The sequence below is a fragment of the Podarcis bocagei genome (genome assembly GCF_964188305.1).
Source record: "Podarcis bocagei genome assembly, chromosome: 12".
Taxonomy (NCBI): Eukaryota; Metazoa; Chordata; class Lepidosauria; order Squamata; family Lacertidae; genus Podarcis; species Podarcis bocagei.
Genome location: NC_138137.1, coordinates 53,017,707 through 53,044,683, shown reverse-complemented (window position 1 = coordinate 53,044,683; position 26,977 = coordinate 53,017,707). Strand labels below are relative to the sequence as shown.

General features: G+C 45.4%; 1 protein-coding gene across 4 annotated transcripts in view; it reads left to right on the top strand.

The window, feature by feature from the left end:
- Positions 1–494: 494 nt before the first annotated feature.
- Positions 495–26,977, top strand: part of OXSR1 (oxidative stress responsive kinase 1) — an 85,212-nt gene continuing 58,729 nt past the window's right edge. The window contains exons 1-2 of one of the 4 annotated variants that reach the window (XM_081163635.1): positions 495–802; positions 22,057–22,169. In XM_081163635.1, the coding sequence (XP_081019761.1) occupies positions 730–802; positions 22,057–22,169 (186 nt within the window). In that variant the 5' untranslated portion in view covers positions 495–729. Of the gene's footprint in view, positions 803–16,925; positions 17,041–17,423; positions 17,647–18,392; positions 18,531–22,056; positions 22,170–26,977 lie in introns of those variants that run through there. The other 3 variants (XM_081163637.1, XM_081163638.1, XM_081163636.1) reach the window with 3 other exon arrangements.

The window sequence follows — 26,977 nt, the reverse complement described above, 5'->3', positions numbered from 1 at the left end:
TGAAGCCAAACCCTCCCCTGCTCATCTCAGTCCTCCTCCCCAGCAACCAAGTCCTGCCAAGGGACAAAGGCGGGAACGAAGCGTGACGGACACCCAAGCAAGCCAATGCCCGGCAAGATAGCCATCCCCACCTCGCCCACTCACCAATCAGCGCCGCCCAGCCCCGCAGGGGCGGGGTTCCTTCCCGGCTCGTTCGAGACGAGCGAAGACGAAGAATGCGCCTTCCGCCATCTTGGGTGCGGCGCCCATCGCCTCAGCCTCCTTTCCGCACTCGTGGTACAACCCAGCGCCGGGCGGGAGTCGATGGGCCCGTTGGTGGAGTATATACATATATTTATATATATTGGAAAAAAATCTCCACACAACCCGAAATCAGGCCCTTGTTTCATAATATACTGTAAGCGACAACTCAAGCGGACGCCACGCTCAAGATGGCGTCGGCGTCCTCCCCACCTCGTGCGGGAGACGCGCGCCGTGCGGGGTGACGTCACCGCGCGCTTCTGGGCATGGGCAGGTGGGAAGAGCAGGCTAAGTTTGGCCCCTGTTAGGAGGAGGGAAGCGGGAGCAGGAGGCAGGCTGCTGTGCGTGGGAAAACTCAAGGCAGGCTCCGGTCTCCTTCTTCTCCCTCCCCCCTTCTCTCCCCACTTCCCTGCCTTTTGGGGGCCAGGCCTGCCAGCCTTCCCTTTTTTTCCTTTTTGCCTGTGCTGGGGGAAGGCAGCTGCTGGTGCCATGGCTGCTGAAGACTCCAGCTCGCTGCCCTGGTCCATCAACAAGGATGATTACGAGCTGCAGGAGGTGATTGGTGAGTGGGGCCGGGCACTTGGGGGGTGGGAAGGGCGAGGAGGCCGGGGGGGGGTGCTGTTCCCTCCCCAGATCTCTCCAGCTAGGCCTGGCGTGTCCAAAATGCAAGGAAGAGGAGGGTGGATCTTGCATTTTCTAGGGGGGGCTGCACTTTTGCACCGTGTGTGCGTGAGCCTAGGAGTTGCTCTCCTCCCTCTCTCTGTGTGTGTGTTGGGACTCCAGTGTGCAGCATATAATCCTGCCTTTCAGCTGGAGGAGAGGAGCACAAGGGGGTGTGCCTCTGCCTGGCATTTTCGCGTGTGCACTTGGGAGTGCGTAGGTCTGCGAAGGGCTGGCCTCTCCAGGTCTGTGTCAGGGCATCTGACACTTTCTCTGCTCCGCTCTTTTCCCTGAAATCTTGGACCAAAGGGCCCAGATGGGTTTACAGTGGCTGTTTTGTGTCGACAGGGTGGCCTCCCTTGTGAAACGGAGTCCTCTGCCCCTGGGGAGGAAACACTTCTGAGCCAAGCATTGTGGGCACCTTATATGTCGTGCTTGCGGAGTGGAAATTATATCTGTGATGTGTCTGTCTATCTGTCTGTCTGTATATGTACACACACACACACACACACACACGTGTGTGTGTGTTTAAATATATGTATGGCATACCATGACCCCTATCTTAAATGTCCTTTTCTGGCTGCAAGTCTTGCTGAGGTCAAAGGGGTTGTGAATAGTGCTCTGGATTGCAGCCCGGAAAGAACCAAATTAATGTAGGGAATTGCATGTGTCATGTTCATGCAGCGAAAAGGACAGAGTGGGCATTGTGTGCTTACGGGCGTGTGCAGGTTGTGTATATATGTGAGGATGTGTGTCCGGCAGCTCTTAGTGGTGACAGGCAAGCCTCCTTCTTGGAGCTGGGTGGGTGGTGGTGCTTTGGAGGTGGGGGCCTTGCATGTGTTGCGCCTGCCGCACGTGTGCTTTGGTGCTGGCGGGTGACCCAGTTCCGGAAATAATAGTTTTCAGGATGCCTTTTTTTCATTCATCTGGAGGACCATGTGTGTCTCCCGGGAGCTCATGGTGTATGTCAGCTGCGTTTGGGGAAATCTCTTGTATTGGCATTCTTGCTTTTCAAAATATTGTAGAGCTTGCTGCTTCTTAGCTAGGTGGGAGAGTCACGCTTTCTCATGCGAAGTTGGGGCTAAGGTGTTTGTGCACGCGTGAACATGTGTGCCCTGAGCTGCTTGGCTGTGGTAGATGTATGAGATTTTGTGGAATTTGGAGTGTGCTGAAGTGATTACGGTGGACCTGAGAGATCAGGGCTTAAATTCCTACTCAGCCTTGAAGCTCACTGGCTAACCCTGGGCCAGTCACCATCTCTTAGCCTAACCCACCTCACGGGGTTGTTGTGAATATAAAAGGGGGAGAGCAGAACTACATATGACTCCTTGGGCTCTTTGGTGGAAAGGTGGGATATAAACGTAATAAATCTGTGCCTGATTTGGAGGTGAAGGAGCACTTGAGTCGAGTGTTCTCATGCATAATACCATTGTATGCACCCCATTTTGTACACAATTAAAATACCTGGATCTTATTTTGTAGGCACACAGCTATAGTTACATGCTACCAGTTCAGTACGCCTACTCCTGCATGTGTGTATTCCTGTACAAAGCTCTACAGATGATATCTGTTGGCGTTAGCGCTGTAGGCTTTCGTGGGATCTCTGTCTTCTCCCAGGGGAATGGTGTGTTGCGACTTTGTGCTGGGTTGTAGGTATCTGCAGGCCTGCAGCTACTCTCCCTGTTAATGATGCTCCACGGATGAGGTGGTTTGAATACCTGTGGTTTGAAAGCTCTGGGGGTGTGGCTCTGCTATCATTTAAGGTTTTTGTAACTGGATCCTTGCTCTCCGTCAAACTTTCTCTTGCTAGAGCTGTGGAGATACAGGGTGCACAATAGAATTTTCAATTCTTATATTTCCTCTTTGCCTCTTTAGTTTGCTGTAACAGACACTCTCGCATTTCAGCGCTCAGAGGTGCATCTGTAAAGCTCGGGAAGAGGTCAAAACTCTTGAGGAGGTGTTAGCTGCTCGGAGATTTGGGGGTCTGTTGCATTGTGGAAGTCATTGTGGGCTTGCAAAGTAAGCATTTTAGTGTTGGTGCAGCCTTGCAAATTTATAACGTATTGCTGAAACAGTGTTTGTCGCCCTTCATCCTGACACCTACTCTTGTGTGGTGACTCTTCTTCCCCGCCTTGGGGTGTGAGTTCATTGGGAGGAAATCAGTGTTTGTGACCTTGGAATGGATGGTGGGTCCATAGAGTTGGTGCCGAAAGCTAAAGGAAGCCCCAGTCCCAAGTCCAAAGAAGTTTGCTATGTATTTGTGACACCTCTGTACTGCTCATCAACCAAGTTCTCTGGTTTTATCATAATCAGCAAAGTCAGTCTAAAAAAGTGATTGGGCACAAAGCAATCTAAAAAAATTTATAAAAGCATCCTGAAGCCCAGCATGGATTAGTCCCAATGATCTGAAATGTCCCCTCCTCAAAACTATATAATTAAAAGTTATGGGATTTTTTTAAAAAAACAAAAAAGAGATGTTTAGTTGGCACTGGAAAGACCATAACAGAAGTATCGGATGAGCCTCTCTAAGAAAAATAATATGCAACTGGGGTGCCAACACTGCAAAAGGCCCTCCTCGTGGTGACCTCTCACCTTGACTCATTAGGATGGAAACCTGGAGAAGCACCTCTGCTGAAGATCTATTCTTAAGGGCCAGAGAGGGATACCTGACTGGAAGTGATCCAAGCTAGTCACAAGCTGTTGAGGGCTTTAAGGGTGCTTTGGATTGGACTTGGAAATCAGGGGTGTGGGTTTTCCAGAAAGCTGTGAATTGTAAATTTCTCCTGTGAATTTTTATCAATGTTTTCAGTTTGCATTGGAAAATGCAGATCACTCCCACAGGAGTGATCTGATTCAGCGTTTTCGTTCCACTCGCATTGTTTTAAAAAGCTGAACTTTTCTGAAACTGCCCTGCTTGCCTAATTTTTTTATTTGCAGTTGGCATCTCTTCTTTGTTACAAACGAACATATAAGAAGGAATTTCCCCCCTGAGATTTTTCCGTCCCATATCCCTGACTGGAAACCAGTGCAGGTCACCGAGCCTGGTGTGATGTGATCATAGCTGCCAGCCCCAGTTACGATAACCCTGGTGCCCCACACTCTAGGCCTGTTGAAGTTTCCAGACCCATTTTCAAAGGCAGCCCCATGCATATCACTGTGCTGCTGTAATAACCCCACTAGGAGGTTACCAGAACCTCATTAACCGTTGTAAGGCTATCTCTGCCCAACTAAAGTTGCAGTTGGCCTGTCTGCCAAAGCTGATGAAAGTGACTGTGCTGAATCGAATAGCACCCCCAGTTGTCAAACCCCCTCTTTGGATGGATGGAGCAGAATGCGAACCATTAAATGAGCAGATGAACCACCCACTAGTTCCGCTTCTTGAGATCAACTTGGCAAAGGCTGCGCTAACAGCTCCTCTGCCTTGCCGGGATTGAGGCTCCATTCACTGGCTGTCATTCATTCCATTTCCATGCCAAAGCTGTGGTTCAGAACACCCACTGAGTTACCTGGATTAGATGAAAAGGAGATAAAGAGCTGGGTGTCACCCGCATATTGGTGACACACCAGCCCCCACCCCTCGGTGACCTCTCCCAGTGGTTTCATGTAGGTGTTAGATAGCCCGGGGGATAAAATGGAGCCCTGTTGAACCCCATGGCATAACTGAGATAGGTCAGGGCAATAATCCCCCAGAGTAATAATTCCTTGAGTCAACCATCCAGGTGAGAGCACCATCATTGCCATGTAGGGCCTCTGGGCCCCAAACCAGGCAACAAGTAACCAGACAGATACTGTGATTGATGGTATCAAAAGCCACTGAGAGGTCCAAGAGAATCAACAGGCACTTTGGTGAGATCTCTGGGAAAGATGCAGCAGGGTGAAGTATGGGGATGGTAGCTGATTACAGGGCCAGAAGGGAATAGACAGGGTGATGGTGATGAATGGTGCTGCAAGAGGGTGCATGCAAAAATCCAGTAGAATGTGGGAAGTGAAGACAATGAAAGGCCCACGAGAGCAGTGTGTAGCAAGCGCATTAGGCTCGTGAGCATTGGTAGCCAACATAGTGCTCTCCAGATATTGTTGGACTGCAACTCTTATAATTCCTGGCCATTGCTGGCTGAGGTTGATGGGAGTTGGAATCTTTCAACATCTGGGGAATATTCTGTTGACTATCCTTGTCCTAGAAGATGGCTTTCCAGGAAAGGCCAGGGATGGAACCACCCTCGTTGCGAGAGTCTTCATCCATGGTAGTGTTGGAGGCCTTTACATTTCTTGGAGGTATCTTGAGGACAGATGGGGCATTCCAAGCCCACCTATTGGTTTGTTGGACTATGGTAGCTGCTGTTATGCATCAGAGCTGTGGAAGAATTGCCTCTTGGAAAATACTGGTGACACGGCCTCTCCTTTGAAGACTTCTGAATTCTGAACCAATATTGTTGGTTGGTTCCTCAGTAGGCTGTCCCATGGCACCCCCTTTGTCTCTTTCCCCTGCAAAATAGTGAGTGACTGCAAACTCTCTCCTGGCTGCCATGTTTATGTGATCAGTACCTTAGAGATAAGGAATTGTGTCACATTCAGTTGGGCTAGTAGTTTGACAAGTTAACTGTCCCGTTTTCATCATTCAGAAAAAGCTCCCATGCGCATCGTGGCTGAGCGTTGGGGTGTCAGCCCTAGCAGACTCTCATAAGCAAATGAGTCACTTAAAGGTCAAACTCCACCACTGAGACCGTTGCTCTGCTATCTGTCTGTCCTGTTCCTCAGGTGATGGTCTGGAGTTTGCATGTGTGTGCCTGCTGTCCAATCCATGCTGTTTATTTTTAGTGGAGGCAGCAGCAGGTGAATAGGGCTGGTGCCCTTTGTCTGGCTTCTGCAGCAATCACAAGTAACATGACTCATTTAAGAGGCGGGGTGGGGTGGGGGGAGGAAGAGGAAAAAGAACCCATAGGTTCAAATTTTAGAAGAAGGGGAAAAGAGCACTTAAATGTTCTTTTTCCAGCAGCTTTGAAACGCCTTCATTCCCAGATCCGCGTTGGACAGCTGCACCATGTCTATGAGTTAGGTTGAGAAAACTTGGAGCCAGACATGACAAGATACTGCTCTTCTGGAAATTGCTTTTGATCAAATGCTGTCCATACTGTAATAGGGAAGTAGGAGCACAAACCTGCTAAAGAGATCTGCTTCTGTTTAAGCATAGTTGGTCTCTGGCATGAATGTTGCAGGCTTGCACAGACAGCTTCACAGTATGAAAAGGGACCAAGTCCCCTGGAGCCAGTGTCTGATGCAAAGATGCTGAGCTTTATGATGCCATCATTGGTTAGGAAAGGCGTACAGTGTGATGCCAATGCTCTGCTTCTCCGCTGCCTGCAAGGGGGGTCAAATGAAGTGGAGCGGGAGGCAGGGAAACCCTGATCGGGATTGGATGGCTTGGCTGCTTCAGCTAAGTACTACTGAAGATGCCTCGGCTGGTGGTAGCTTGCATGTCCCATGTAATGTGCAGTTTGGTCGTAAGTGGTTGCTGCTAAGTTGGGTCCTATTTCCTTTGTTGTTGTTGTTGCTGTTGTTTAGTCATTTAGTCGTGTCTGACTCTTCATGACCCCATGGACCAGAGCACGCCAGGCACTCCTGTCTTCCACTGCCTCTTGCAGTTTGGTCAAACTCATGCTGGTAGCTTTGAGAACACTGTCCAACCATCTTGTCCTCTGTCATCCCCTTCTCCTTGTGCCCTCCATCTTTCCCAACATCAGGGTCTTTTCCAGGGACTCTTCTCTTCTCATGAGGTGGCCAAAGTACTGGAGCCTCAGCTTCAGGATCTGTCCTTCCAGTGAGCACTCAGGGCTGATTTCCTTAAGAATGGAGAGGTTTGATCTTCTTGCAGTCCATGGGACTCTCAAGAGTCTCCTCCAGCACCATAATTCAAAAGCATCAATTCTTTGGCGATCAGCCTTCTTGATGGTCCAGCTTTCACTTCCATACATCACTAGTGGGAAAACCATGGCTTTAACTATACGGACCTTTGTTGGCAAGGTGATGTCTCTACTTTTTAAGATGCTGTCTAGGTTTGTCATTGCTTTTCTCCCAAGAAGCAGGCGTCTTTTAATTTCGTGGCTGCTGTCACCATCTGCAGTGATCATGGAGCCCAAGAAAGTAAAACCTCTCACTGCCTCCATTTCTTCCCCTTCTATTTGCCAGGAGGTGATGGGACCAGTTACAGAGGTAGATATGGATCCCAAATCTCCGGCTTACTGTTACACAATCTTAGGAAAAGCTGCTCCCTCTGGCTGTCTCTATCTTAAACACCACTGGGCTTTGAAGACCATTCATTTATTTTAAAATGCATGGACCACATTCTCCCGATATCCAGGTGGTGCCTGGGAATGGCATACAATAAGGAATCAACTGCTTTAGTTTCCTTTAATTTTATTTGTGAAGCTGAAGCCATTACAAAACAAGATGCATGAAACAAAGCAAAATGTACTATTACCCAGTTAAAACTGTGATTAAAACTGGGCATTCTGTCAAATAGAAAATTGTTCCACTGAAGAATTTGACTTGTCGTCCCCACAAACTTCCCTCCTTAAAAATGCTGCTCTAAAGGCTAAGCAAATCGCCTTTTCAGAAATGTCCCCCCTAAGAAAAGTTAATCAAGTGCCCCGTAGGTCTTTCAGCTGATAGATTTAAATCTTTGGACAAGGCTACTCTTAGGTCCTCGTAAATGGGTCAGACAAATATGTAGCTAGGTAAATTTTCAGGCATATTTTCCCTGCCCCCCATGGACAAGCTCTGTCCCCATACAGAATCAAGCGATGGCGTCCTTCAGCTATAGCAAAGTGCCTGGGTTGGAATCGCAGAGATGTAGAAACGTTTCTCCATTTAAACATTTGTCATGTTTGTTACATAGTAGGGATAAGGAGTCTGAATCGGGACCGATTATTTTGGTGTGTGTTTGCTCTTTTTTATGTGATGAAGGGTAATGAAATAATTAGTAGGGGAAGAATCATATTAATTTATTTTTCCTGTAGACTATCTCCCTTGCAACTGGCTGCTGGTCTTCAAAGATTGCTTCAGGATTTTGGACTGCGTGTTAAAACACATGTTGACAATTGGTCGAGAAGAATGGGCTTGTTCTTATTTTCGTCCTTCTTACCTTCTCCCCCCTCCCCTCTTGACCCTCAAATTCCTGAAAGCACTGAAATACTCAACCGTTGCAGGCTGTGACTAAAAGCTCTGCAAAGAACTCATGTAATTCATAGGAGGAAAGGTGAGAGGTCATGGATCTTGCGGGTGAGATAGGGCAGAAAAATTCCCAGGTCTTTTTCCATTTTGTAAATTTGTTAGTAACAATGAGTGGATGCTAATTGGAAATATTACGCAAGCTTGGCAGTTCCAAATGGTTTTGCTTTGACAAGTAAAATAACCTGGCTGAATTGGATAACACTCTAAGGTAAGTGGTTCTCAAAGGGTGTGGTAGGAGACAGTGTTAGAAACTCAGATTTTTTGTTTTCCAATGTATTTCTTATCAATAAAAAACTCAGTGTGGCACAAGAAATCTTTTGTTCTGAAGCTCAATGGCTTGAGAACCACAGTTCTAGAAATTACCAGTTTTGCCGTTCAGAATTTTCTAGGAAACCCGCATTCCTGGGTGTTGTGTTTATTTCCCCCTCCACTGTCTTTTTGTTATGCTCAGTTGTTTTTTTTTGGGGGGGGGAAACCACTTTCACTCTACCCACTCACCACTTCCCGCCCCCTTCCCATCCATGTCCTGTAGCTTGTACAGTATATCTAACCGCCAATAGTTTCTTTGGGGGGGGGGGTGTCTCATATTGGAGTTCTTGGTGCAAGGCCTTAAACCTTGCACCAGTATGCGAATGGAGAAACGGCTATCTTTAAGTTGGCAAACTGCTAATGTTGCTGCTCCGAATCACACTGATACAAAACACTATTACTAGGAAACTACTTTGTGGTTTCTCCCCTCCCCTCCTTTTTTTGGGTTAAAAAAACACTTCCTCATGCTGATTCTTTGCCTGAAAACCACCCACGAAAATCTCTTGAGTTACTCTAGTGGGCATTGTGCCATCCTGCCACCGCTGTTTGCTGAATGCTATAAAGAGAGAGAGAGAGGAAATCCCCTTGTGAAATGTCCTTGCTTTATCTAGGGCCCAAAAGAGGAAAAAATCTATTACTCAGCACGGGTCTGATTCATTCCATTTACAAGGTATGCATTATATCTGTGTCATGATCTGGGATTAGCCTGGAGTGACTAACAGCTGCAGCGTCTCTGTGGACTTAGACCGGAGATCCTCTGCATGTGAAGACAGCAGCTGTTGGTGGAGGCAAAGATTATAGCCTGGGTTGCGTCTATTCCTTTCCCTGTATGGTTTAGTGCAGGGGGTCAGCAAACCTTTTCAGCAGGGGGCCGGTCCACTGTCCCTCAGACCTTGTGGGGGGCCGGACTATATATTTTTTTTTGGGGGGGGGGAATGAATTCCTATGCCCCACAGTTAACCCAGAAATGCATTTTAAATAAAAGGGCACATTCTACTACTACTACTACTACTACTACTACTACTACTACTATTACTAATTTATTATTTGTACCCCACCCATCTGGCTGGGTTTCCCCAGCCACTCTGGGCGGCTTCCACAAAGAGAAAAAATACACTAAGATGTCACACATTAAAAACTTCCCTGAACAGGGCTGTCTTCAGATGTCTTCTGAATGTCAGGTAGTTGTTTATCTCTTTGACATCTGACGGGAGGGTGTTCCACAGGGCGGGCGCCACTACCGAGAAGGCCCTCTGCCTGGTTCCCTGTAGCTTCACTTCTCGCAGTGAGGGAACCGCCAGAAGGCCCTCGGCACTGGACCTCAGTGTCCGGGCAGAACGATGGGGGTGGAGATGCTCCTTCAGATATACTGGACCAAGGCTGTTTAGGGCTTTAAAGGTCAACACCAACACTTTGAATTGTGCTCGGAAACGTACTGGGAGCCAATGTAGGTCTTTCAAGGCCGGTGTCATGTAAAAACACACTGATTCCCGGACCGTCCGCCGGCCAGATTTAGAAGACGATTGGGCCGGATCCAGCCCCCATGCCTTAATTTGCCAGCCATGGTTTAGTGAATGCATTTGGGCAGTGTGCAACACACACACACACACACACACACACGAGTCAGTGAGTGCAGAATGTAATATTGGACTCAAAAGATTATGATGATGATGATGATTTTTACTGTTGACCAGGTGGAAACATACACAATTTCGTTCAACCAGTGTTAGAAACTCAAATATATAAGTTAGGCTCCAAATGGCTCCTTAAAGCAAGGTTGCAGTTGCCAGAACGGAATGTCTAGTTGCCATTTTGGACAAGGCAGCTCTTGGACAAGTCTTACTTTTCAAATGGTGCGCTGACTGTGATTGATGATCAGTTTAACATCTGGCTAGTTCAGAGGACAACTTTGAGAACTTCAAAAGAAAAGTCACTTGATCCAGGGACAGTCTGCATATATATTTGCCTATTCTGACCTGCTTTTCTTAATGGTGACACAGACCATTCATAACATAAGAATATTCTTCACAATACATTGGAGAATATGAGCAGGGCAGTGGGGTAAGTGGAGACAAGCTACAACAATTAACTATAACGTTGTTCACTGCTCCTGCTCAGGCCGCACAGAAAAAGCATTTTGATCCCTAAAATTCATTCCACATGTACAGATACAGTATAGCTGATAGAATTCTGCAGGATGTGATATTAGTGTGTGAAAACAGTCAAGATCCAATGATTGCCAGGCACGCACCGCCAGATGGCGGAGATGTCAAGTTGCAAGTGGATGATAGTCAGGTGCAAAATACGCCCGGGTAATTTTGAACACTGCCTACAGCCCATTTTACCTTTACCGTAGCCCTGTGGGGTAGATTAGGTTCATTGGCCTAAGGTCACCCAATGAATCTTTGCAGTTGAGGCAGGATTCAAATCTTGATCCCTCCCATACGTACTACTTTCGTGGTAACAAAATGAGCAAGGACAGTGTCTGATGTGGGGAGAAAATAATTTTGCCTTTCTTAGGTCAGGTTCCTTCAGAACTGCTTAACCCTTTACTGAATGGCCTGGCTGTTGCACTTGAGTAGCAGCACGGAGTGATACCAGCTTTGACGACTTTAGAAAGTTATTGTTTGTGCAGATCGAAGACCTGAATTTTTAACTTCCTTAAAAAATAATAGCAGCAAGAACTTGTTAAAATTCTGCATATTTCCTTGACCTTTGCAAAGAAATAGCTAGGCAGAAATGCACAAAATAATTGAAAGTGTAGAATACATTATAATAAATTTGCAGAATTTAAGTTTACATCACAGGTAGAATTATTATTTTGCTTTGGCACTTGAAACTTGTGAGCACAGCTCTGGATATGTAACACTGCATTTTAGTTGGGTTCATATTTCTCCTTTGTGGTGAAGTTAGGGCTGCTTTGCTTTAAGGTTTCCAGAATCAGGGCTGAATGAAGCATTGCAAGGGAGGGGAGCAAAGTGCCTGAGCTGCTCTGGTGCAAGCCAGAATAGACAGAGCAGCTTCAGCCTGAGGTGGAACTGTTTTGCCTGTGAGTGGAGCTGGGGGGGACCTTTATAGCTAGTGCACCACCTCAGCATTATTGATGCTTTGCCTATGGAGTGCCTTGCAGTCGAGCAACAAAGGATTCCAGTTGCTGGAGCAGCAGAGACTTTCCATGCTTTAGCCCCAAGAAAATTGCAAGGATTTTATGATCTGGCATTCTTTTGTTTGCTTTCTTGAAATCAAGACAGCTATTCGTGCCAATAAAAAGGACATAAAGCATTAACATTATTTTTTTTTTAAATTCAGTGACTAACAATCTTCAGTAGTAGATAGGTAGCCGTGTTGGTCTGCCATAGTCAAAATAAAAAAATTTCCTTCCAGTAGCACCTTAAAGACCAACTAAGTTAGTTCTTGGTATGAGCTTTCGTGTGCATGCACACTTGTGTATCTGAAGAAGTGTGCATGCACACGAAAGCTCATACCAAGAACTAATTTAGTTGGTCTTTAAGGTGCTACTGGAAGGAATTTTTTTTATTTTAACAATCTTCAGCTACTGTCATGAGATTTGTGGCTTTTTGTTGCTTAATCTTATTTGAGAGCCAGTGTGGTGTAGTGGTTAAGAGCGGTAGTCACGTAATCTGGGTAACCGGGTTCGCGTCTCCGCTCCTCCACATGCAGCTGCTGGGTGACCTTGGGCCAGTCACACTTCTTTGAAGTCTCTCAGCCCCACTCACCTCACAGAGTGTTTGTTGTGGGGGAGGAAGGGAAAGGAGATTGTTAGCCGCTTTGAGACTCCTGAAGGGGAGTGAAAGGCGGGATATCAAATCCAAACTCTTCTTCTTCTTCTTCTTCTGATCAAGGCTTGTTTCCTTTAGTTACTCAACGAGTAAGCATTGCCTCTTGATGTAGCAGCTTAAATACCAGATGTGTGCGTTCTGTGTTCTGCATCTCTAACTGGATGATCTGTGCATATGCATTTCAGCATTCTCCATGTAGTCATTTCCCTTCTTTCAATGTCCTTACAGCAAATCTCTGCTGTAAATGGACACAAGAATGTCAATTTGCACCAGCCTTCTGTTCCTCACGGTGGCCGGCCGGGTGCATCTGAGAAGTCCACAACCAGGATATGAAAGCAATAACCTCCGGAAGTCCCAGTATTTAAGAGATACACTGCTTTTGAGCCAGGAGGTTTTGCTTAATCATCATGGACAGTAGCTACTGTGCTCCCATGTATGTTTTCGTCATCTTCTTTTCTCGCCACAAAGTACCTTTTTTGTTTTGTTTTTTAGGAACAGTTTGTTAAGGCTTGCCATATCAAAGAAATACAGACAACAAAAACCCGGAGCATATACACCTATACACTTGGTTGCAGCAAACGTAAGACCAAAACAAGCAGACAGCAGAAAATCTCCTGCAAATATACAATACGTAAACACATGAACAAATAAACACTCAGTGAAGCAATAAAAGGAGCTGTCTTTTATGTAATTAACTAGCCAAGCATAGCAAGAAGGGAAAATAATTAACTCAGCCAGCCTGTAATAATAAAGCAGTACGAGTTGATGGAGGAAGCCAATCACTCTCTTTGACCGAAAAATATTTAATAAAACAAAACCATTCCCTTTCTTCCGAATGTCTCAACAAATGAAACTGATTTGTAAAAATGTTACATGGAAAAAATACGAGGGACATTACACATATTTCTGTAAATCAAGAAAATCTTTAATAATAATAAAAAATGTAAATAAATAAATAAAAATAAAACAAAACTATTTCACATAAGATTTTTCCCCTCAATGGACTCTTCCTTTCCCTCAATTGACAAGTTTTTACATAAGGGCCACCAACCAAATATGAGAATACCACTCCTGTATCAAATTTGCTGTTACTAATCTCAAATATTGTGTTACCGCTATACAGGCTGCAATTACAAAGGGAAATGATAATAAAAGTAAAGACGGAAACAAATAAACCAATAAACTCTTATCACCACATAGTTGAGAAGGTTTTCCTCCCTATATGCTAACAGAAGCCGCACTGTCTGCTGAGTGACACTGTTGGACGCAGCCCCACGTGGATGATGCTTACCAGATTGCTCCTGCCTACGTATTTCACACTCTCACAGAATTCTTCCTTGTCATACTGTTGCTGCCTTTGTATTAATGGACTTTGAATTGAGTTTGTGCGGTTGGCATGCATGGTCTCTACCAAGAATCGAGGCACACTCATTCACGTTTTGTACAGCATATCGAATTGGCCGCCATGTTTAGTTGAGATTCTCACTCATCAGCTTATGCCAAAAATATAAGAAGCCGTACTCTATAGCTAAAGCCAGCAGGCTTATGCTTTCATGTCCAAGATTCCATTATAATTGCTTACATTTATATACTGTCTCCCTTTTGCCATGGAACCAAATACGACATGGGGTTCCCAGTTAGTCACTCAACAAGGTGCTGGCGACGCGGGTGGCGCTAGTGGTAAAACCTCAGTGCCTAGGACTTGCTGATCATAAGGTCGGCGGTTCGAATCCCCGCGGCGGGGTGAGCTGCCATCGTTCGGTCCCAGCTCCTGCCCACCTAGCAGTTCGAAAGCACCCCTAAGTGCAAGTAGATAAATAGGGACCGCTTTATAGCGGGAAGGTAAACGGCGTTTCCGTGTGCGGCACTGGTGCTGGCTCGCCAGCTGCAGCTTCGTCACGCTGGCCATGTGACCCGGAAGTGTATTCGGACGGCGCCGGCTCCCGGCCTCTTGAGCAAGATGAGCGCGCAACCCTAGAGTCGGTCACGACTGGCCCGTACGGGCAGGGGGACCTTTACCTTTTTAAGGTGCTGGCAAAACACAGGCTTGCTTAGCTTTAGTGTGGCCGTTGCTTCATGTTCCTTTAGACTCTACCCTTAGACTGACCTAGAACCTAAGGAGAACCCTGCTAGACTAGTCTAGAGGTTGATTTAGTCCAATATCCTGTCCTTACAGTGGCCTATGGGATGCCCACGAGCTAAATACACATTTGTTAGCCTTTAAGGTGCCACAGGGCCTTGCTTTTGGCCAAAATGCAATGGTACTCTTGTTGCTCACTCCCACAAAATGATCTTTTTTGCCCCAGTGGTCCTGTCCACTTTTGTGTAGAGCATAGTGTGAAAACCTAATGTACGTGGGCCTGAACAGTAGATTGATATCTGGGAATCATCCCGGGCCTGCGCATGGTGGATTTTGTGTGTCCTATTGATACATTAAGACTGTAGCATCGTGGTGGAGCGGCATGTTGCGTAGTTGGGAAGCAGAGGGAGGGTACATAAGTCCTAGGCATGTGGAGAAGGGAGGTGGGTATGTTTAGCCTGGAGAAGAGAAGACTGAAAGGTGATATCGTAGCCACCTTCAAATGTCTAAAGGGCTGTCGCATGGAAAATGGAGCAAGTTTGTTTTCTGCTGCTCCAGAGGTAGGACCTGAAACAATGGATTCAAATTACAAGAAAGGGGGTGGTACCTCGGTTCTCAAACGCCTTGGTACTCAAACAACTTGGAACCCTGCAAACCCAGAAGTGAGTGTTCCGTTTTGTGAACGTTTTTTGGAAGCCGAACATGCTCCGTTTTGAGTGTTACACTTCTGATCTGAGTGCCACACTTCTGTTTTGGGTGTTACACTGAGGTCTGTCTATTTTTTGCATTTATTTTGCATTTTTGTTTTTGCAGCTCTTTTGTTTTTGTGACTGTGTGGAACCCAGTTCAGCTACTAATTGATTGATTGTGTGACTGCAGTACATTGTTTATTGCTTTCATTTGATGGACCAATGGTCTCGTTAGATTGTAAAATTCATGTTCAATTGCTTTTTTTAGGGGTTGTTTTTAAAAGTCTGGAACGGATTAATCCATTTTGCATTACTTTCTATGGGAAAGCATGTCTTGGTTTTGGAATGCTTTGGTTTTGGAATGGACTTCTGGAACGGATTAAGTTTGAGAACCAAGGTACCACTGTACAGAACTTTCTGATGGTAGGAGCTGCTTGACGGTGGAACATACTCCCTCAGAAGGCCATGGGTTTGATTGCCATCTGTCAGCCATTATTTAGCTGTGATTCCTTCACTGGAGGGGGGTGGATCTTTGGGTCTCTTCCGACTCTACAATTCTGTTATTCTATTATTCATTTTCTCTTGCTGTGGGGGAGCCATCGGGTAAGAGCATCATTTGAATTGGGCCTAAATTGCTGCAGACTAGCACAGCTATCTCTCTGGAATTAAAGTAGCAATCGGTAGATGTGAAGAGGAAATGGTTCAGCTCTCTGATCAATTAATCAAATTGAGGCTATTGCACAAGGGAATACAGAGAAGAACTTCATTGACTGATACTTCAGAAACCTGCACATTAGAGGCTGGAGTTAGTGAGTAAGCTTGAACTAATATATTACCCCTTTTCTTCTGCTTGTTCTTATTTGATGTAAAGTGAAATCTATATTAATATATTTAATATCTGCTATGCAGTGTAAGGGTTTGCAACCTTTGGAGACTTGTGGAGACAATTCTATGAGTTGCCTTCCGTCCATGCAAGCCTTTGCTTATATGTTTCTATATGCAATACGTTGTCCATTCAGGAAATAGTTATTATATCTGGTGGGTTTATTTAATCTCTCCCCTTCCTTAACCTGCTAGGTTATTAATACTTCAACTGGTGGTTTAATGACCATAATCATTAGGTGTAATTGCATTTTTTTAAAAAAATGTTATCAGGCATGTGGTTTTGTTTTTCAAAAAAACGAAATAGGATGGAAGCAAGGTACTACTAGGGAGGCAGTGCTGAGGAAAGTTTGGAGTTTGGAAAGAAGACAAGTAAAGCGGGGGACATGATAGAGGTGTAAAAAATGATGCATGGGTGTAGAGAAAGCAGATAGGGTATAATTTTTCTCTTCCTCTTATACTACTAGAATTCAGGGCATTCAGCGAAGTTGAATCTAACAAAGTTGCTCCTATTTTCCTACAGCAATGTATTTGACTAGTCGGAAGAACCGGGAAAACTAGCATTGTTTGGAAGAGAAGAATTGCTAATGAAAAAAATAACAGGATTGATGTATAACAGCTGAATCTAGTAAAGGAAATTAGGCACTAGAACTCTTGCATCATATTTTGAAATACTTGTGTACTAAACCCAAACATTTTGCAGCTTGTGACAGGCCAGGAAAATTATTAGCTCATATGCTGGCAAATTGCTTTTGGAAAGAGTCAGTTCCCCCCGTCAAGAAAAGTACATAACGCACTGGCTATGAGCAATAAAGAAAACTGCGCAATATATGCTGGCATATTAATAACACCCCACAAAGTTGCCATTAGAATAGCCATATTATTTCATAAGCTCTTTATTCTGCTTTTCACGTGGACCTTACAAAGAGGTTTATTGATGGTCATTGTTACAAGGATGTCAAATAGAAAAGACAAATGTTTTTGTTTTTAAACGAAGCCGGTATCTGTTTCTTCTATTCCCTCAGGGCAAAAAGAGCTCTTCAAAAGCTTCTGTGGTGGAAATTGGGGAAGGCAGGAGCTACTCTTGGGAGCTGAATGATGGCTGCTCACCAGGAGGCTTCTGTTTTTTCTCTGTGCTCCTCAGGGCGAGGTGATTTCTATTTTAAAAAGCAGCCATATTAATAGTTTCTTAGGCTGCCTACACACCATACATTTAAGGCACAGTTAAAGCACAACCCCCTCAAAGATCCCTGGAAACTGTAGTTTAGGGGGTGCTGGGAATTGTAGATCTGTGAGGGGTTCCCAAGATCCTTTGAGGAGGGCTGTAAAGACATTTATCGTGTTTAAACATATTAAATAACATGGCTTAAATAACCCATAATTAAGAGTGGACTGTTGAAGAGCTCATGGAATCCATTCAGCAAAAATAAAGCAATTTTGTATTAAAAATACTTCAAGGCTTCTAGCCCTGATGGTTTAAACTATGGTCACCATGAAGTGTGTGTGTGGTATTTTGAAACTCCACTTAATGGAAGTGGGTGAGCATAGGAGGAAATACGAAGGGAAACTTCTAGAAGAGAGCCTTCCTCAACATGGCGCCGTTTGGACGTTGTTGGACTCCAACCCCCCTCAGTCCCAGCCAGCATGGGAATTATAGTTCGACAACATCTGAAGGGTGTCATGTTGGGGAAGGCTGGCCTAGGATCATGGACAGGAATTTGAGTAATACCGACAGCAAAGCTAGGGAAAGAGAGAGGTCATGTGGCGTTTTATTGTCCTGTTTCTCTGAAGTCACGGCTATAAAATGGTGGCAGCCATCTTGGATGGGGCAGAAGGGCCTTCAGCCCAAGAGATGAAATTAATTCAAAAATTAAGGGCAGAGGGCTAGATGAGGATTGTAGAGAAGCGGGGAGTGAGTTGAGGGCCAGTCCTGGAAAACATTTACAGAGAAGCTTTTTCTCTTCTGCTCATACGGAAAGCGACTCATTTAGAGAACGAAGGGCTCAGAAATTTCTTCAGGAATTCCTTCCCGCCCCCAACACAAATCAGTGTGCGATTCTTCCAGTCACATACTGTTAAGAAATAATGCGACTCATATTATTTCTTAACAGTGTGGCACAATGACACATATGTTGTGACAAGACAGAGGGAGAGATTTGTGTCACTGTCAGCTGAAATATTGAAATTCTACAAGAGGCTTGCAGTTTTGGGGACCAAAGTTGAGGAGAAATTGACATAAAATAACACCCCAGTGTCATTTGACTCCTTGAGTCAAATGCGTAATACCTTTAGTGATAATTGTTGCTTTTTGGGGGGGGGGGAGTTTTGGAAGGATTTTATCTTACATCTAAGGAAATGTGTGAGAGATTGGAGAGCCTTGGCAAAATGGCGCAAATCTGATTAACCTGCTCCTGTATCTTCAGAATGACATAAAACTTGAAATCCCTGAAGGATATGCTGGGTTTCTGTGTATGTTAACATATCAGAATCTGTACGAGGTCCGTCATTAGAAAGATATTTTCTTGGTGATACGTCTTGATATGTTGTCATGGTCAAAAATGATGAAATGGTCACGGACTTCAAACCAGTTTTGGACGATATATCACCCAGCCCTATTGGATATATATAGCCACAGTACAAGTACAGTGGTGCCTCGCAAGACGAAATTAATCCATTCCGCGAGTCTCTTCGTCTTGCGGTTTTTCCGTCTTGCGAAGCACGGCTATTAGCGGCTTAGCGGCTATTAGCGGCTTAGCGGCTATTAACGGCTTAGCGGCTATTAACGGCTTAGCGGCTTTAAGAAAAAGGAAACAAACTCGCAAGAACTCGCAAGACGTTTCATCTTGAGAAGCAAGCCCATAGGGAAATTCGTCTTGCGGAACGACTCAAAAAACGGAAAACTCTTTCGTCTTGCGCGTTTTTCGTCTTGCAAGGCATTCGTCTTGCGAGGTACCACTGTACGTGGAAGGAAGTCTTCTACAAAGTTATTTGGGAATTAGCTTTATCTCATGGTTTGCCCTGAAGTTGCAGGTTTATGATTTTATATCGTAACCCTCCGAAAAAGTAGGTTGAATGACTCCCAGCTGCTTAAATCTCTTTACTGAAAAGAGACATTGGCTCTTAAACCATTGCTTTTGACTAACCCGTCTGCCATCTGATGCAGAGACATCACCTTGCCAACAAAGGTCCATATAGTTAAAGCCATGGTTTTCCCAGTAGTGATGTATGGAAGTGAGAGCTGGACCATCAAGAAGGCTGATCGCCGAAGAATTGATGCTTTTAAATTATGGTGCTGGAGGAGACTCTTGAGAGTCCCATGGACTGCAAGAAGATCAAACCTTTCCATTCTGAAGGAAATCAGCCCTGAGTGCTCACTGGAAGGACAGATCCTGAAGCTGAGGGTCCAGTACTTTGGCCACCTCATGAGAAGAGAAGACTCCCTGGAAAAGACCCTGATGTTGGGAAAGATGGAGGGCACAAGGAGAAGGGGACGACAGAGGACGAGATGGTTGGACAGTGTTCTTGAAGCTACCAGCATGAGTTTGACCAAACTGCGGGAGGCAGTGGAAGACAGGAGTGCCTGGCATGCTCTGGTCCATGGGGTCACCAAGAGTCGGACACGACTAAACAACAACAACCCGTCTGCCCACCTGCTACACTGCAAGGAACAGCATTTATTGTTTTAATAGCATTTTTTAGAAGGCAAAGTACTCTATTATTTTTCTCTCTTAGCCCAATGAGATATGGTCACAAATTCCTGTTTTCTAATCTCCATCCAGAGGTGTTCATCCAGTCCTGACCACTAAAAATGTAGCTTTACTCTGGTGCAGGTTTGTCAGCCCTTTGCCTGGACAGCTCTTGGCAATAGAGAAGTGTCTTCAGGTGACACTGTTTTGAAAACTGCTGGGGTAGTGGCCCACTAGCCAATTAAAATATTATTTATAACTGGCCACCAATGTTTGGAGAAGGGGCAGTTCAGAGGCAAAGGAGGAATGGGGATACCATTTTGACTACAGCGGTTCCTGTTTAATAATAAAAATAATAAAAAAGCATTGAGCCACAGTAAGATGAGAAGTGGATACAGTGATCGTAGCGTTTATTATGGCATCTTCCATCAAGACAGCTGCAGGCGATTAAGGAGGAATGGTGTACCATTCTGATCTGGTCGCTGTGTGCTGGAAATGGGTACTGCAGAATTGCTTTCCCTCCATCCCAGGGAATTAACGCTGAATAGTTTGGGTGCCCTTTAAATTGGCCCAGGAGGGAGCCTGGCCGAAGGGAAAGGAAGGAATATAATTGCTCGTTTTCAAATGGCAAATCTAATTTGAACATGTTAATAGTGCTCCGAGTAAATAAACACACGTGGCAAACTGCATACGGCTCTTGTTCACTCTCTCACTCGCTGCTTTCCAGAGCTGTCAGTAGCAAGGGGGCACATGTAGAGGGTTATGTTGTGGGGTGTGTATGTGTACCTAGGTCATCTCTCAGATACTAGACTTCTTAATAGGCATGGATAAAAACAGCTTTAAAGCCAGTGCAACCACTCTCAGTCCTGTGTCCAGAATAAAAATGAGCAAAATAACTGAATAGTTTTCAAGACCTGAGGTTGTGCAAATGATATAAAGGTGAGCTGGAAGTGTTTTGGGGTGGATAGGGGAATTACATCTGCAGAAAGTTCAAGAGGGAGAGAAATATTTTGACGGTTGGGGTGAGGAACACGAAGGACTGTTGCTAGGGGTTTTCTGACTTAAGTTTCTGGACTTTGTGTTTTCTTCAGTCCTGAGAGCTAGGAACCCCACTCAGGTGCTGAGGACGCCAAATCTTATGTTAGTTTGCATTGGGAGATTTGCGTATTGCATTTCCTCAGTGTTGGTCTCCTTTGCTAAAGTGCGCATCTGGAAAGTATATAAAAGTCAGGACTGGTTAGCTTCAGCAGCAAAACTGTTGTCAAGTCAGCTTGGCCTTGTAAAGGGTGAGAGAGAAGACTTTGGGAAGCTTTGCTATCCCCTTTCAAAAAACTGTTCCTTGCTTCACAACAGCTTCCTCATTGTCACCTTTCACTCTTCTTGCTATTAGCTTTGTGGTTTTGGTATGCTGTGTCTGTAGTGATACCTTCAAACTTGTTCTGCCTCTCTTGAGGAATGTTACAATTTAAATTCCATAGCAGCTCAGCCATCCCAGGAATTGCAGCTATGCCTTTATTAACGTTTTTCTTAAGGCAGCCTGGCGATCCGCCTTAAGTTTGGTCTGGAAAATCCATGGTGTGCCACAGTTGCTGCCAAAGTGAGAATTCACATGTGTGTCTTGTTGCTTTTTTAAATATATATACTTTGGAGAAAGTCATCCCTAGGAAGTCTCTTTGTTTGCTCTGCAACCTAATAGTTGGAGGGGGGGATATGAATGGATGTAGTGGGGAGCAAGTGAGATACGGAGCCTTGCATTTAAATCAGGCATGGGCAAATTCGGCCCTCCAGATGTTTTGGGACTACAACTCCCATCATCTCTAGGTAACAGGACCAGTGGTCAGGGATGATGGGAATTGTAGTCCCAAAACATCTGGAGGGCCGAGTTTGCCCATGCCTGATTTAAATTCTGGCCTGGTAGCCATAGCTGAAAAAGCAATTGCATGCTGACATTTGAGCTGGCCACTGGAGGAGAAATGGAGTGCCCATCAGAGAAGTGCAACTGGCTTCTACAAGAGGCGTGGAGTTACTGGCAGGCTAGTAATTTATCTTTCTTTTTATTTTTAAGGCAGGACTATAGGATTTCTGTAAGTTTGTGGGCAGAATATGCAATTTGAGTATGCCAACAGTGTTCAGAAGCAGCACTATTTATCAGTGTATTTATGCAAAGAAAACCAGTGTGGCTGATTGGCTTAAGAGTGTTGAACCAATACCTGGAAGGGCAGGGTTCTAATCACCGCTTCCTCATGAAGACCTCAGCCTGACCTGCCTCACAGGGATGTTGTGAGGGTAAATTGCAGGGAGGGAGAAGCACATGCACCACCTTGAGCTCCTTGGAAGAAAGAAGGGCCCATAAATGAAATAATAGAATTCAAAAATGTAGTTGTCAATATTTCAGACCTCTCCTCGCAAAGAGATGCTACTCGGCAGCATCCTTAGCAGCTTCTTCCTAACTTTGTATTTTTCTGTGTTTTCTCTGCCAGGCAGTGGAGCAACAGCCGTGGTGCAAGCAGCCTATTGTAGTCCGAAGAAAGAAAAGGTGGCAATCAAGCGGATCAACCTTGAGAAATGCCAGACCAGCATGGATGAGCTTCTGGTACAAAAATCCCATCCATCTTCTTCCACAATTCATTTTAGGGTCTATAAATCACCGTTGCTCTATGTTGGCGGAGGAGTTCCCCCCCTGTACAGGCAATTTGTTAGACTTTCTGTGACTGTGCTGGGTTTTTGTGGTTGTTTTTTGTTTTAAGGAAAAAGTTGAAGACCTCATGACTGTAAGCAACATTTGAAAAAGTGTTAAAATCTTGTGGTTGCTGTCTCTCTCTCTCTCTCTCTCTCTCTCTCTGTGTGTGTGTGTGTGTGTGTGTGTGTAGGTTTCCTGGATTTGTGGGTAGGATTTCACCCTTGGAATGCATAGGAGAAAGCTGTACAATTACGGGAAACAAAAAAATGGGGGGGGGGACTGGACGATCAGTGGTAGGAAACCATTTTCACATTGAGGGCTGCTTTCCATCATGAGCAGCCTTATGTTGGCTCTGTGGCATGGGGTGAGTGGCCAGAGGCAAACACTCGCATGGCCTTACCTGAAGGAGCGTCTCCACCCCCATCGTTCTGCCCAAACACTGAGGGCCAGCGCCGAGGGCCTTCTGGCGGTTCCCTCGCTGCGAGAAGCCAAGTTACAGGGAACCAGGCAGAGGGCCTTCTCGGTAGTGGCGCCCGTCCTGTGGAACGCCCTCCCACCAGATGTCAAAGAGAAAAATAACTACCAAACTTTTAGAAGACATCTAAAGGCAGCCCTGTTTAGGGAAGCTTTTAATGTTTAATAGGTTATTGTATTTTAGTGTTTTGTTGGAAGCTGCCCAGAGTGGCTGGGGAAACCCAGCCAGATGGGCGGGGTATAAATAATAAATTATTATTATTATTATGGCAGTGGATGTGGCTCTTACATCCAAACTAGCTCTGGGCGATACCAGGTTTTCAGCATCAAAATAGAGTCATACCTTGGTTCTCGAACGTAATCTGTTCCAGAAGTCTGTTCGACTTCTGAAACATTTGAAAACCAAGGCGTGGCTTCCGATTGGCGCAGGCAACCCGGAACCAATAGCCGACAGCCACATCGGCGTTTGGCTTCCGAAAAGCATTCGAAAACCGGAACACTTCCCGGTTTTCGGCATTCGGGAGCCAAAATGTATGAGTACCAAGGCCTCTGGGAACCAAGGTACGACTGTATATCATCAGCTAAACATCGCATTATACTGATATATCACAAAGTCTGAAATAAAAATGAAACTATACAGAGGTGAACAGGAGCGCTGCGCGATATCTGGTTTTCAACATTGTGATATATCACCAGCTAAACATTAGAATATACTGATCTGTCACAATGTCTGAAATAAGGATGAAGCTATGTAGAAGTGTTGGCCGGCTTTACAGTTTTCCCCACATTGTGATTTTTGCATAGCACACACACGCAAACCATGTTTTGCCATATATTTCCCGGACAAAAAATTATGAAACTGCTATCATGATATGGACTTCAAACCGGTTTCGGACAATATATAGATATGCTGCCCAACCTTAATCCTAGCCACAGAAAAGAGTTCTGCACCCCTACCCTATCTTAGCAAGTAAGGAATATTATCATAATTCAAGGGACGCGGGTGGCGCTGTGGGTTAAACCACAGAGCCTAGGACTTGCCGATCAGAAGGTCGGAGGTTCAAATCCCCGTGATGGGGTGAGCTCCCGTTGCTCAGTCACTGCTCCTGCCAACCTAGCAGTTCAAAAGCACGTCAGAGTACAAGTAGATAAATAGGTGCCGCTCCGGTGGGAAGCTAAACGGCATTTCCGTGCGCTGCTCTGGTTTCACCAGAAGCGGCTTAGTCATGCTGGCCACATGACCTGGAAGCTGTACGCTGGCTCCCTCGGCCAATAAAGCGAGATGAGCGCCACAACCCCAGAGTTGGTCACGACTGGACCTAATGGTCAGGGGTCCCCATTACCCTTTAAGGACACATTGCAGCCAGGAAAAAGCACTTGAGAGTGTGGAGCAGGGCCTGTGAAAGGTTGCAAGACCAAATGGAGGGGCCTGGAGGCACACATTCCTTCCCCCAGACTGTGAAGTGTTTCCTGCGCTGCCTCTTGCTCTTGGGGAGTCAGACCACTCAGTTTTGTGGGCTTTAGTTCCACTGCAGCTGTGAAGTAAGTTGTTACGGGTCAGATCTGGTTCAGGTGTATACAGGTTTGGGAAGTGATTCGATCCCTTAAAGATGAATCATGTTTGCGGTGCCTGTAAGGGGGGGGGGCACGATGCCACCGATGGAGAGGCTGCTGAGAGCAGCTTGCCCAGAGCCACGCCGCCCCCACCCAGCCACCCAAAACCTAGAGGCTGAGCCTGTGTGTCTGATTGCCTTTTGCATCCGTTGTACCATTCGGCCCCATCCCCTCCTCTCTTTAGTCCCTTCCTGCTAAAGTAGTCACACATACTGTTGGAACTTGGGCACTTGCCAGCTCAGGGCTCAAAGAACCATTCAGAAAGCTCTGCAGCAGAAAACACAGATAAAACTCCTAATTAAATAATTTAATCTCCAGCTGACCCAGTCCTCCACAACAGCCCCCTATTTCATTGGCTAATGAATGGGGCAGCAATGAATTGCTTCATTTTCTTCTCAAGAGGTCCCAATTAGGTGACCTGATGGGCAGTCGCGCTTTGTTTACCGGGCTTTTCGTTGGGGGAAGGAGCCTCGTGCTTTTCTTCCCCTAGTGACTTAAACATAACAAACAAACTTTTAATATTGCATCCGAGCTGCGCCCTGTCAGGATCAGGAAGATGGGGATTTTCCACCTTCAATAGTTTCTTGGGTCTCTTCTCTCAGCCAGCTAGTCCTCCTTCTGATAATAGATGGTGGTGGTGAAATAATCAAGGCAAACGCAGATTTTAAAAAAGATCTGCCCAGTTTTCTTTCTCCAGCAGTGGCTGGATAGATGCCTCCAAGATATCCAGATCTGGCAATCGTGATGGTGCAGAATGCTTGTTGCAGGACTTAGCTTGAGCTGGGGCTAAGCCTGATCCCCAGCACATGTGAACAAAAATTGGTGCCACCATCTTGAGCATGTGCAGAGTATTTTTATTGTTGAGCAACCAGACAGCTGTGATGTGTTTGGCAAAGAATGGACAAAGTTTCCACACTACTACTTAACTGCTCCTGCTTTTTAGTGTTCCCATTTAACAGCCTCCCCCAAAGCCACTTGGTTTGCTGTGGGTGTATTTAAACATATCTCTTCTAAACACACCGCTCTTGCCAGCTGGGCCAGAGAAACTGCCCTGCATGATGGAATGGTTAATTAGCCTCCAGTGCTGTGGGGTTTCCAGGAAACTTTCCTTATTATATTAGCATAATTTGCATTGGAAATTTTGAGTTTTAATTAAAAACAACAACAACATTCTGATGCCCTGTGTTTAGTAAACAATGCTTAAAACTTTGAGACTGCCTTGCTTGCCTAATTTTTACTTGCAGCTGACATCCTTTCATAATTATTAATGAATTTATGGAGTGGAACATTTTCCATGGTAAAATAAAGTGCTGGAAAATTTTCCACTGCAGCATTTAATTGCCTGGTTACACGGATTAAAAATAGTTTGCTTGGAAACGTTTGCATAATTGATTGAGCAATGGATCTTAAATTTTTTTTAAAAACACGCACGCAGGTACTACATAACTACTACAGTTGGTCAGTGCTCTTGATTAAACACACAAGCAGGAATGATTCTTCTAACGTGGTGCGGACTTCAATTTAACTTGTGTTCAGATTTAAGCAGGTGACTCACTTCGTCACCCAAGGTTTCTTTAATCAAGCGACTGCCCTAATGCATTCTAAAGACTTTTTTGGGGGGAATCATTGCCTTGAAGAAACACCAGCTTAATAGAGCAATTCAGTTAACTCTGGAAAGAGAGAGAAAGAGAGAGAGAGATGAATTGAGAGGGGTCGAATTGGTGCCTCTTCCACAGCCCAGCCATTGCGCACTCTGAGTGCTGCTCTCCTTGCTTATTCTGCTGATCGAGGGGGGAATCCAAGCCCAGTTGCCAGCTTGCAACACATTCCATCCAGTTTCTAGGCAACACAATCCTAGCTTTTGTGCCACATCAAAAGCCCTGGCCTTTCCACCTTGGTGGTGCTGGGGGGTGGGGTGGGGGTGGAGCAGAAAATAATGTATTGGGGAGGTCAAATAGACCAAAAGAATTGTGTGTGGGGGGAAACCATATGCAGATTTTGTGTTGGGGTGCGTTAAGTCTTGTTGTGTGGGTGGAGGCGCAAAAGTTTTGATCCCCTCCATCTCCCTCCCCAGTCAACTGAGCAGCTAGGGCTCCATTACTATTGCTGGCTGCCCCAGCAGGCAGGGCTCCCTTCAGTTTTGCCTTTCCTTGATCTTCTGGCACTTTGTACATTTCCCCCTAACGTTCTTGAGAACTCTGCCCCCTTAACTGGGTTTGTTTGGGCTGCACTTCCATCCAGAACTTGTGGGGTGCAAGGAAGGATAGGTAGATAGCTGCAGTTTCTCACCACTGTTGCAAGGGAGGCATAGATTTGAAACTATTAAAAAAAACTTGATTATAACCAAATTAACTGATGGGTTAGGCCTTGGGGGTGTTGACCGTGCTGCAAGTATGATGCGGAATAGGGGTCTTTTTTTGAGGGGTGGGGTAACGTTAGATAGAAACTGAGTTTGAAAAGGCATCCTCCTTCAGATTGCTTGGAACAGCCTTCCTTAGAAGACCTATATGTCAGCACGAGTTGTTTGACAGTGGGACAGGCTCCTTTGGAAGGCAGTGGACTTCCAAAACAGTTTGGTTGGCCTTCTGTCCAGGATTATTTAGCTGTGATTCCTGCATTGCAGAGGATTGGAC